Source organism: Carcharodon carcharias, chromosome 10 (assembly GCF_017639515.1).
Source record: "Carcharodon carcharias isolate sCarCar2 chromosome 10, sCarCar2.pri, whole genome shotgun sequence".
Lineage (NCBI taxonomy): Eukaryota > Metazoa > Chordata > Chondrichthyes > Lamniformes > Lamnidae > Carcharodon > Carcharodon carcharias.
In genome coordinates, this window is record NC_054476.1 from 11,046,588 (window position 1) to 11,059,537 (window position 12,950).

The 12,950-nt window shown below is 40.1% G+C and overlaps 1 protein-coding gene across 2 annotated transcripts in view; it reads right to left on the reverse strand.

The window, feature by feature from the left end:
* Window positions 1-12,950, reverse strand: part of ext2 (exostosin glycosyltransferase 2) — a 182,890-nt gene that overhangs the window by 20,870 nt on the left and 149,070 nt on the right. For both annotated transcript variants that reach the window (XM_041196924.1, XM_041196923.1), the window contains exon 10: window positions 12,287-12,453. In XM_041196924.1, the coding sequence (XP_041052858.1) occupies window positions 12,287-12,453 (167 nt within the window). The remainder of the gene's footprint in view (window positions 1-12,286; window positions 12,454-12,950) is intronic.

Genomic DNA, 12,950 nt, shown 5'->3' on the forward strand with positions numbered 1-12,950 from the left:
TCTAGCACTTTCTGTTTTTAGTTCCAAAACATGGTCCATTTTTTTCAAATTTATGAATGAGAGGTCCACACCAGCATAACCCACATTTATTTAAATATCACACAATATGATCTAATTTGAGACTTCTGCCAAATTTATCAAAATCAAAGTACTGTACCCTGAGTTAACTCTGCTTTAAACTAATTCAGAATAAAACATAAAAGGACAACAAATGCTGTTAGTTTGCAAAGCAAGAAGATTTTCAGTTTACATAGCATATTATTATCCCTCTTAGAAACATCTCATTATGATACTGTGCACATGCAGTGAAAGATTGTACTGAATTACTATTGAAACGTAGTCACTGTTATTTTGTATGTAAGGTCAAACAAACGGCAATGACAGGATTGAGCAGTTAATGTGTTTTCCACGTGACTAGTTGAGGGACTCAGAGCTTCCTACAAGAATCAGACCACTGAGATGCTGAGTTAAACTCTGTTGTACCTGTGGCCGACAGTACAAATTACTGGATGTAGACCTAAGTAGTCCTCATTGGATCCCTATGAAGCAATGGGCAACTAGAGCTTCCTCACCCTTCTCGGTCTTCTTAATCTCAAGGGGTTATGCTCACTCAGTCTTAGCTCATACCCTCATTTCCTGACGATCCATCACTGCAATGGAAGCAGGGGGTAGAGGATGATGAAATGAAGGAAGATGCTGATGAGTAGGTGGGATTGGGAGGGGGGCGCGGGGTGCAGGGGAATATTTTTTCCCTGACAGATTATACTGTTGACAATAATGATACATCCAAGAGCTGGCACAGCATGATGGTTCGAGTGGCCTCGTTCAGTGCTGTATCGCTTTAGATTGAGAAGAATGAGGAGGGCCTGCCATACAAGCCCCTATATTCCTCTGAACCAATGACATTCCCTGCATTTTGCTTTCTCACTCCTACACACCAGTTCAGAATTCTTCCATGGGGATAAGGGGCAAGGGTAGAGCTGGTTGTGTTAGTGAGGATGTGGCACTGGTGATTCGCAGAGCAATGGGGAACTGGAGGGGTGACAAAGACAGACTACTAAACAGATGAGAACTCTAAATTTTATAAGTTAATTTTGGAAGGCCCTGGCAGCTTTCACCCCCCCATAATCCTCCCAAATGAGAATCTTCCTGATCACTCTCTCCACTCCATGTTCCTGTACCTCCACAAAGTAGTCAGGGCCACCGTCTTCTGTAATCTTCATATCCAGGTCTTCCTGAATACAAAGTTGTGCATAGCACAGCAAATTGCAATTATGCAGGATACATGTTTGAATGATGTATGTGTATTGACAAATGATGATGGGTGAAACTCCTCAAAAGGCCCCTTTGAGTCCCCCCATCACCACTCTGGTCGAAGTATTTTGCAGTAGGACCCCTCAAATGCTGCTCTTCCCACGTAAACAGGGGTTATTATCCATGGCAACAAGCTTTATGTCAAATCACCCACAAGCTATTTGTTCAATGACTAGTTTCCTGAAGGAACATATGCATATCAAAATTCCTGAAACCAAAGGCAACTTCCTACAAAATCTGGCATGGAGATGGAGCATTCTTTGGTCACAAGAAGCTTAGACAGCTAGAGGTTACCCTTTCCATTAAGCGAGTTGATGGAGAAGCACTCAATGCTATGTATGCATCATCTACTGTATTTACATTTTGGGCAAGACAGCAATATGACTGTCGAGTTGCTAATTTCCCAGCTCTCTTAAAAAGCAAGCCAGTTACCTGCCGAACGCATATGGTGCACAGGTTGACACTGCAGAAATTCCTCTGGTTGCGTGACATAAGCTGCCTGGATCAACAATTTTAGCTGTATGTCTTCACAGAGAAACAAGCACATCTTTCCTACCGTCTAAAAAGCACAATCTTCTCATTCTCCTTGCATGCTGCCTTTCCATTCCTCCATCCTGTATGACTCCCCTATCTCCATTAAAATAGAGAACAAAGGATTACCCAGGGCACCTTACGTGGCTTTTACTTTATTTTTAAAGAATGATTGACCCAGTAAGATGCTTTGAGTTAGTCATGGGGTCTCTCATGGGTAGGATGGGCTGTTGTGCCCTGTACCAAATTATGAGTTAAATTTCATGAGAACAAAGCTTGGGCTGTGAAACTATGACAAAGTATTGTGGCAGTCAGTAAAATACTTCAATTTAAATAGGGCTCAGATATTTTCCAAGAAGGAACAGTTTATACTGGATCATATGCCTGACAGCAAGATTTATAATTTAGGTGTATTTTGATTATTTTCCATTAACTACAACAGCAACAGATAAAGGGCTAACTTTTTAAATATGTCACTCAATATATGATTTAAAAAAAAATCACTTCACTGATTTATTTCCAAAATTAGAAAAATTGTCTCAACAGCATTTAAATGCCTCCAGGTGAATGCACAGATGTAGTTAAACCAGCATAAAGTTTGCCAGCACATATGCTTATGATTCAGGAACCCTAGCTTGAGGGTAGAATATATTTTCCTGTAGCTGTAATTGACATTGGTATAATCAGGAATATAAATAATATGCCAATTTACAAGACAACAGTTTGTTTTTGCATTTGTGTTTGAGAATGTTTCATTCATGCATCGAGTTACAATTTTATACAAATCACATCCTGGTGACACAATGAGCACCCAGCTCACCATGCTTAAAGAAAAGATCTGTCGTTATAGTTCAGAAAATCTAAGACTCTCTCCAGCCATGTTACTCAAAATTACATAGAACTATATAAAACTTGCAGCACAGAAACAGGTCATTTAGCCCAACTAGTCTATGCTAGAGATTCTACTTCATATGAGTCTCTTCCCATTCCATCAAACTTACATCAGCCTTTAAGCATATCTTTCTATTCCTTTTTCTCTCATGTTCAAGGAAGCGTTTTTTTAATAATTCGTTCATGAGATATGGGTGTCGCTAGCTGGGCCAGCACTTATTGCCCACCCCTAAGTGCCCTTGAGAAGATGTCAGTGTTCTGCCTCCTTGAACCACTGCAGTCTTTGTGTGTTGTAGGAACGCCCACAGTGCTGTTAGGAAGGGACTTCCAGGATTCAAATCCAGTATTCCATCACACTCCTGACTTGTGCCTTGTAGATGGTGGACAGGCTCTGGGGAATCAGGTGAGTTAATCTCCACAGGATTCCCAGTCTCTGACCTGCTCTTGTAGCCACAGTGTTTATTATGGCTGGTCCAGTTCAGTTTCTGGTCAATGGTAACCCCCAGGATGCTGACAGTGGAAGAATTCAGTGATGGTAATACCATTGAATGTCAAGGGTATATGGTTAGATTCTCTCTTGCTGGAGATGATGATTGCCTGGCACTTGCATGGCACAAATGTTACTGCTGCATACGAACATGTAGTGCGTCAGTATCTGAGGAGTTGGGAATGGTGCTGAACAGTGTGCAATCATCCGCAAACATCCCCTTTTCTGACCTGATGATGGAGGGAAGGTCATTGATGAAACAGCTGAAGATGGTTGGGCCTAGTGCAGGTGGCCATGCCAGGAGCAGCACTAGGTATAACTAAAAATGAGGTGTCAATCTGGTGAAGATACAACACAGGACTAGTTGCATTTCACACTGTGAATTCAGCAAGTGATAGACAGAGATAAGCAATCCCACAACCAACAGATCAGATCTAAGCTCTGCAGTCCTGCTACATTCAGTCATGAATGGTGGTGGATAATTAAACAACTAACTGGAGGAGGAGGCTTCTAAATATCCCCATCCTCAACGTTGGGGGAGCCCAGCACATCAGTGCAAAAGATAAGGCTGAAGCATTTGCTATAATCTTTAGCCAGAAGTGTTGAGTGGATGATCCATCTCAGCCTCCTCTGGCATCTCACAGATGCCAGACTTCAGCCAATTTAATTCACTCCACATGATATCAAGAAACAACTGAAGGCACTGGATACTGCAAGGGTTACAGGCCCTGACAACATTCCAGCAATAATACTGAAATCTTGTGCTCCAGAACTAGTTGTTTCCTTAGCCCAGCTGTGCCAGTACAGCTAGAACACTGGCATCTACCTGGAAATGTGGAAAATTGTCCACGTATGTCCTGTCTACAAAAAGCAGGACAAATCCAATCCAGCCAATTACCACCCCATCAGTCTACTCTCGATCACCAGCAGTGATGGAAGGAGTCGTCGACAATGCTATCAAGCGGCACTTACTCAGCAACAATCTGCTCACTGATGTTCAATTTGGGTTCCACGAGGGCCTTTCAGCTCCTGACTTCATTACAGCCTTGGTCCAAACATGGACAAAAGAGCTGGACTCAGGAGGTGTGTTGAGAGGGACAGCCCTTGACATCACTTTGATCAAGTGTGGCATCAAAGAGCACTAGCAAAATTGGAGTCAACGGGAATCAGAGGGAAAACTCTCCCAAGGTTGGAGTTGTGCCTAGCAAAAAGGAAAATGGTTATGATTGTTGGAGGTCAATCATTTCAGTCCCAAGATATCACTGCAGGTGTTCCTCAGGTGGTGTCCTTGGCCCAACCATCTTCAGTTGTTTCATCAATGACCTTTCCTCCATCATAAGGGTCAGAAGTGGGGATGTTCACAGATGACTGCAGAGTGTTTCAGCACGATTCCCCACCATTCAGATACTGAAGCAGTCGGTGTCCATATGCAGCAAGATCCGGACATGATGCAGGCTTGGGCTGTTAAGCGGCAAGTAACATTTGTGTCACACAAGTGCCAGGCAATGACCATCTCGAACAAGGGAAAATCTAACCATCGCCCCTTGACATTCAATGGCATTACCATCGCTGAATCCCCCTACTATCAACATCCTGGGGTCATCATTGATCAGAAACTTAACTGGACTAACCATATAAATACTGTGGCCACAAGAGCAGGTCAGAGGCTGGGAATTTCGGTGGTGAGTAACTCACCTCCTAACTCCACAGAGCTTGTCCACCATCTACGAGGCACAAGTCAGGAGTGTGATGGAATACTCTCCACTTGCCTGGATGAGTGAAGCTCCAACAACACTCAAGAAGTTCAACATATCCAGGACAAAGAAGCCCGCTTGACTGATGACCCATCCACCACCTTCACCTTTCACTCCCTGCACCAGTGACACCATGGAAGCAGTGTGTACCACCTACAAGATGCAGCGCAGAAACTCACCAAGGTTCCTTCGACAGCACCTTGTAAATCTGAGACCTCTATCTTCTAGAAGGGCAAGTGCAGCATATGTATGGGATCATCATTACCTGCATGTTTCCCTCTAAACCACAAGCTTTCCTGACTTGGAAACATATCACTGTTCCTTCACTGTCACTGGATCAAAAATCTGGAACTTCCTCCTTAACAGCACTGTGGGTGTACCTACACCACATAGAGTCCAGCAGTTCAAGAAGGTGTCTCACCTCCACCTCTCAAGGACAATTAGCGATGGGGGATAAATACTGGGCTTGCCAGCGTCCCACGAAAAGATTTTTTAAAATCCGCTCTCTCAAATCACTTAAATAATTTCTACTTAAGTGTATAAAGTTACCAGGAGTACAATGCACTAGCCGAACAATTATTTTCAACTGCAGCTTGACAATGCACTGTAGTTATACTCAATATTGGACTTGCCTAAGTGATGTGAGACGTCCTTCTCTGAGGGTGCCTGGGTGCCGCAATCAGTCTTTGAAGTTCTACTGTCATTGTACTGAGAGATAGGGGTGTTGGGGGGCAGCAGCACCAGAGTAATGCTGGGGCATGGGAGTACTCAAAGGGAATGCTGAGATTGTGGCAGCAGTATTTAGGGCAAGTTGCTGGGTGTGGCAAGAACAAGGTGGGTGCAAACAGTAAACACAGAGTTGAATTGGGGACTCCTGCCAAAATAATCAGTGATTAGGGTAATCTCAGTGGTTTGTTTGCAGTGGTGAGATGAGGTAATGGCATGAGAGCTCAGCATCAGTATGTGCGAGCATCAAGAAGAATGTTAATGTGCAAGGTCAAGGGAGTGAGGAAACACACAAGCACTCAAGCTGTGGGTGAGTGGCAAATGGCCAAAACTTTGTGGTGGGGCAGGGGGAAGATTTCCCTAGGTCACGGTTGGAGAAATCCATCCACCCACTGTTGTTCTCTCCAGTGCTGCTGAACACCTCCTCCCCCTTCCCAAGTCCTGACCTAAGCTCATGAACGCCCTTTATAATGATCATAGTCAGTTTACTGGCTGTACTAATCATCTGTCCATTCCTCTTTTTCTGGGTTTGGCTTTTGATCACAGCTAGACTCTCTCAGAAACAAAATAAATAAATAATAGCTTATATTAGGTGGGAAAATGTATTCTCCAGCTTGTTTTCAAATAATTTGCAGAACTCTGAGGTGGTCATACTTGCTGCAGTGACAGAATCATATTGTTGCATGCTGGCAAGTAATGGTCAGATTGGGGCACAAGGTGACAGGCTGGGAGGAAAATATTAACTGCCAGTCTAAGCTTTTGAAAGATGTTGAGGCCTCCAAGTACAAACATTAATGAGAGTACAAAAAGATGAAGGAATTTTATAGTCAAGTTTAATCATGTCACTGATTTTTTTTTTTAGTTTTGTTACATAAACCTTATTCTGAACCTTAATTGGTTGTTTGAGGGGAAAATACAAGACAAGCCATGCTTTTCACTGGTTTGCCTTCCCCTTTATTTTATTGGTAACTGTTGCTGACTGTCTATTTCTCATTTGTAATTTTTTTTAAGCACACAATTCCTACTTGCTACTTGTTGTTCTGCATGTCTACCTGTTTATATACATGTCCGTTGTACAGCCTTAACATGATAGAAACAAACTGTAAGTGACATAGGAGCATAGTTTACAAAGTTTTAACAATGCAGTTCAAATTTCTAGGCTTCAACATAAGCAACATCTTTTGTGATACATTGCTCAATCTGATTTTCCAACTGGCTGAAAACATTCTGTAGTTGCTGCTGAGTGATTTCATGAATTACATTTGAAATTAGCCTTAAAAAATTGAACGGTAAGAGGGTTAAATCAAATTAAAATCAAATCCGGGTGGCAAGTCGTCCTGAGCTTCTCCCACACTTTAGCAGCTAGTTGATGAGTAGCACTGGTACAGATTTCTAATACATTGCTTACCTTGATTGAAGAATGTAATCGATGTCATGCAGAGCTATTTTAAACGATAGAGAAAATAATTTTCCTTGCTGCTATTTGTATAAATCCACCTGAATGTCATTACTGTACAAAACCAAAGTAAATAATTTAGGTTTCACAGAGGCAACAGATGTCTTGTAGTGAAATGTTAGATTATCTAACTTTGAAGCAATCTTCCTCATTCATGTTTTCTATACAAAGATTGCAATTGAGTTAAATGTTGTTAAACGAGAATTAAAAAGAACTCTGATTCTTAGCCACACTTCTGAAAGTTCAAGTGTTGATATACTGAATTATAAGTAGCTGCACCACACCCGTTGGCATGGAACCCCAAAAGGTGAAGAATACATCTATCACCAGGGTGAGAAATGACAGTGGAGTGCACAAGGGCATTTCACTAATTGAATGCAAGTGCTTCACAACTGATTTCATAAAGCAAGAAGTTGTAATTCATTAATTACAATGAAGATGACACACATGTCAAGACTAGTACCACAGCTACATTCTGCATCCTTCCTGTGAGAGATCGAAGAAGTTTCAAGTGTCAAAGGTGTTACGGAAGCTATGTTCAGAGATATCCAGAGCTGGGCATGTATGACAGAGGGGCACTATGCTGGCTGTAACCAAGATTTCTACTGGCTTCAGGGAAATCTCAGCATTCCTAGAATATGCTGCCTTTTTTTTATTCATTCATGGGATGGGTGCTTCGCTGACTAGGTTAACATTTATTGCCCATCCCTAATTGTCCTTGTTCAGATATAAGAATCAACCACATTGCTGTGGGTCTGGAGTCACATGTAGGTGAGACCAGGTAAGGACAGCAGATTTCCTTCCCCAAAGGACATTAGTGAACCAGATGGGTTTTTAGGACAATCGACAATGGTTTCATGGTCATCATCAGATTTTTAATTCCAGATTTTTCTTGAATTCAAACTTCACCATCTGCCTTGATGGGATTCGAACCTGGGTCCCCAGAGCATTAACCTGTATCTCTGGAATACTAGTCCAGTGACAATACCACTATGCCACCACCTCCCCCGGGCTGCTGGCTTTTGTCTTTGTGAAAATCCGAGTGATAACTCAGATAAACTGGTTGTGCGAATACAAGCAGATGAAAAAATGGTTTAACCAATGAATATTTGGCAAACAAGTTGCATTCATAGTTTATTTCCTTGAGTTTGTATTTCCAGAAGTACATACACAATCTCCTGGAAATGTGATATTAACGACATTAAATGTTATCATTTTGAACTACTCTTTGTTGATAAACCCCCTCAAGGTACTTAAGTACCATAGTTGTCAGAAGTAAGTTTATGTAAAAATGAAGGAACCAATCCTCTTTGCTAGCTTTTCACCCACATACTTGACATGATGAGGTTTCACTCCATAACTGTCAGATCCTATTCTCAATGGCAAGCTCACCAGCACTGGGTTAGGCAACCACAAAGTGTCACTGTTGGGGCATAGCAATGAAGGTTTGGATAGATATGCACATAGATGGTTCTATTTTCTATGCTATTTTATAGGTCACTTTAGACTATGCAAACCTTATTCATGGAAGAAAATCAGTTAAAGATGAATAATATAGACCATAAAGTTAAGATTGGTAGGTGGGGCTTATGCTTAAATATATTGAATTCAGGAAGCTATTTGCATTTTCTTCAAAGTTTTACCTGTAATGAATCACCTCCTTCAGCAGTTAGCTGCAGTGTATCCACGAGAACACATTGTGCATATACTAGCTGAAGAAGCCAGCTACATTAGAAAAACAATCCTATTTTTCCTCATACTTCATGTTCCTATGCAACTGGTGATGAAAAGTGCAAATACAGGATTAGCATATTCTTATGAAGAGAGGGAGGAGCTCTATGTTCCTGCAATAAATGTGTCAAAACAGACTTGTACTTGTGACATCCTGTAATACGAGGATAGACGAAATCTGGTGCAAACAATGCTTGCGCTTGTACAAATCTTCTGCTTATACCCAATTTTATTTGAAGCGTTACTTCATAATTTATAAATTGAACTTATAAAAAAAACATTATTTCGTTTCTAGTCTATGTCCAATGGAGAAAGAAAACTGTAACATAGCAGCATGATATTCCTGCAAACTACTAGTTTCCTACACTGTCAAAAGTGCAACTACTTGCTTTTGCTACTCTGCATCCGTTATATCAATCACTTTAGGAAATGATATTCTTTGTAATGCAATATCTTTGAGAGTCCAGCCCGAGAAACAACAGCTTACATAGGTACAAAGGAAGCCTTTATTACCTTGTTAAAACACGGTTGTCCATGGGTAACATGGAAAAAAATAATCAAATGCAAAATAAAAATATATTTACTATATATTTAGTCAAGCTTATTAACACCGTCCACTAACTCTTGCTGGTTGAGGGAAAGCCAGAATATATGATGATTGAGTTCAACCAGTAGATTTCTACTGTAGTACTGCATATTTCTTCATGTTCCTTTTATAACAAGGAAACTTATTTGTCCTTTTTTCCAAAATTGGAAGTTTTTTTTTTCTCAGAGTTGTGCCAAATAACTTATGTAATTTTTAACCAATTGAAATAAGTCAGGAAAGGTTGAAATTGAACAGGTTGGTTGGCTAATTTCCTAAAAGGAAAGAAAATTCGGTTTCAGGCCGCCGCCATCACTTCCAATTTTTAGAATTTTTATTTTTTGGGATTTTTTTTTAAGCATTCACACATAAGCTATTAATTTTATTCTGCACATTTGCCACTGGCTATAGTACTGTAGAACACATTTTCTGTTAGCCAACCACACATAAAATATAACACAGAAACGTAATTTACTTTTCTGATTGTTCCTATATTTTCTTACAATTTTGAAGTTAAAACTACTAATTTGACAAATATAGGCAGAAGTATAGATTTAAAATGAACTACATTTAAAAATAATTTTCTGCAACTCCTTATTAAGGCATTTTAAAATTGTATTCTGTTAACCTTCTTAAAATCTTGGAAATATAAATATCGACTATATCCTGCTTTGCATTAATTTTCTTTTCCCCTTTTGAGAAACAATAGAACTATTATTCTATATTAGAGTACGTCTTGCTACTACACCACTTTAAACTTAGCCTAATTTGTCATCCAGCCTCTTAATAAATCTAATTTAACGTGAGCATGGTTGCACCTCAAACTTGACTAAGACTCTCAATGCTCACTCTAAAGATACTCCGAATACCAACACACATAAGAAGCTCATAATGAAATGAATACCATCGCATTAGGCTGAATATCTTGTCAATGTTGGAGCTATTACAGAAATGTAACTGAGTGAACATCAGGTTCCCCCATAAGCGACATCAGAACAGCAAAGTATTTTGTTGCTTCAACCTGAATGCTAGTTGAAAGGAAGAAAGTAGGTCCTTACACACAATAAAAGCAAACACTTCTGACTATTCACTATACCTTGGAACAAGCTGTACGACTCAGATCTCCGAAATGTGAATCCCCAAAATATGAGATATGATTCTCCCTGTGCTCTTTTTCTTGAACTCACCTATGTTCAATTTGCTCCACATCCTCTATCCCTCCATTTCAACCAGTCTTCTCTAGTAATACCTCCCTTCCTTTAGTCCCCTTACTTTATCTTTCTCTATTCCTCTTTGCCTCCATCATCCTGCTCACTCTCCATCACTCACCCATTTCTTTTTCCCCAACTGACCCTGTTGTCTCTAATTCCAATCAGCTCCATTATATGGAACTGAAGATTTTCTTACATTCACCAATTTCTTATAGAACTAATGACTTTAAATACTTTATAAAACAAGCACTTTATTTATTTCATGAATGCATCTCCTATTTCTCTCTTAAAAGTATTGCAGCATGTTTTAATGCTGACAATCCCAGCAATTATGAGTCTATCATTTCAGCCGATTGATGAGATTTATGGAATTAAGTGGATTTGCAGTTAGCTTGTATGATAATTGTTCATTAGTTTCATGAAATCATCACCCCCAGCATTTGGATCGGGGAAGTCTGCAACTGGTTTAGCTATAGGATTGCACTATCTAAAGCCAAATTAATTTCTAGTGAATGCTGGAGTTTCAGATTACACTTTGAATTCAGCATAATGCAATCTTAATCCATTTCCGACTTGTCATTTCCTTCCCATTGTCCCTACTTCTGCTCCCCTCCGCCCACCACTAACAACCCACCTCTATAGCCTGTTGTTATAATCAGTTCTCTGCCATTTTCTTTTCTCCTCTGAAAGGACAAGTAGCCTGATGTCATGTATGGTCAGTGATAAACAGGAAAGAGGGAATTAGCCACAAGTCACCAACTGAAGTAAGATGAAGGTAGAACATGCTAAAGTCTTTCCAAGCACTAGTTTAGGCTCATCTATGTATTGCAGGGGCCACTAGCAGCTGCAGTTCATCTGCATTCTCCCAATGTATGGGGGAGGTGCAAGTGTATATCCTGATCATTATTTTCAGTCTCTGTCCGAAGGCAGGTCCTTGGCAATTACTTGCCAAACCACGGCAAGTGCCGTGATTTCTTTACTATGGGCAGAGTGAGGAGGCAGGCCCCGAATCTGCCTTAGCCGGAATGAGGATCAAACCATGTGCTGTTGGCGTTCATTTGATCCACACGCTAGCTGTTTAGCCAACTGCGCTTGTGTCCTCCACCTCCCATATATCTTGACAGGGTACCGAGAATACTTTTTTTTTGGCATGGTAGTGAAACATGTTGACTTTTACCAGAATTGCACTAACTCTCCTACATTTGTAAACTATATGGTTAAGTATGAGTATTAGCCATTTCACGAATACCACAAATGTACTGCAAGTTAATTAAATTCTATGTAGGAGTAGTCATTTAAGGGTAGAATAGGATTGTGGAGAGCAGGAAAAGCTGTTTGGTAATGGAAAAAATAACGAGCTTCCTAAGTCTTATGTCATTACAAATTGATGCAAAAAGCAGATTCTCTATATACTTTATGTTACCTGTGTATGCGTATTATTTTTTATGCTGCATCATACATAATAACAATAATGTGATACAAGAAACATATTTCCATTGGTTTCATACTGAGAGAAAGCACAAATATTATACTGATTTGTTACCTGGACCAAGCTTGTAGATGGGGATGAGAACATTTCCATGCTAAACACCATGCACTTACCTCATAGCCAAACTGCAATTCATCAGAAGTCAACATGATGATATCATCATCAATCGCCAAGACAGCTTCTGTTTCAATCTCATCATAAGGAAAGAACCTATTACTCAGTTTGTTTTCTTTGGTTCTTACAACCTTCAAGGGTACTCCAATCTTGGGCCATAGTGACTCTGGAATAAGAAATAAATTAAAATTCTAAATTGTATTTTCTTATTTAACATCACAAGATAAATAAACCACCTGCATGTGCCTATAGCTTTACTATTTATAAACCACATGTTCCCTTTGTCTGTTCAAATTGATGGTCTTAGTATCTAACTTAAAACTTTGGTGAATCTTACTTTGAGTCATGAAACAACATTCATGGAGAATTCTAATATTCTTAAGGGACTGCACTGCTTTAAGTTAGTCACAAGTGGCAGCTACTGTATAGTTACAGATGCTTTGCAAATTCCAGACTCATTTCCTGCCATGGGTTATTGCCTGGGGATAGAGTTTGTAAAAATCTTTTCATAAAGATATTTTAGCAATGACTTGGGCAGCGCCTTTCATATCAAATCCCTATTTAACCAAGGAAAGCCAGGGGATATCAGGCTGTCGCATGCCTCTATGGCTGAATTCAGCATGTGACAGAAAGAACTCTCATTTCACAACTCACTAAATGTAA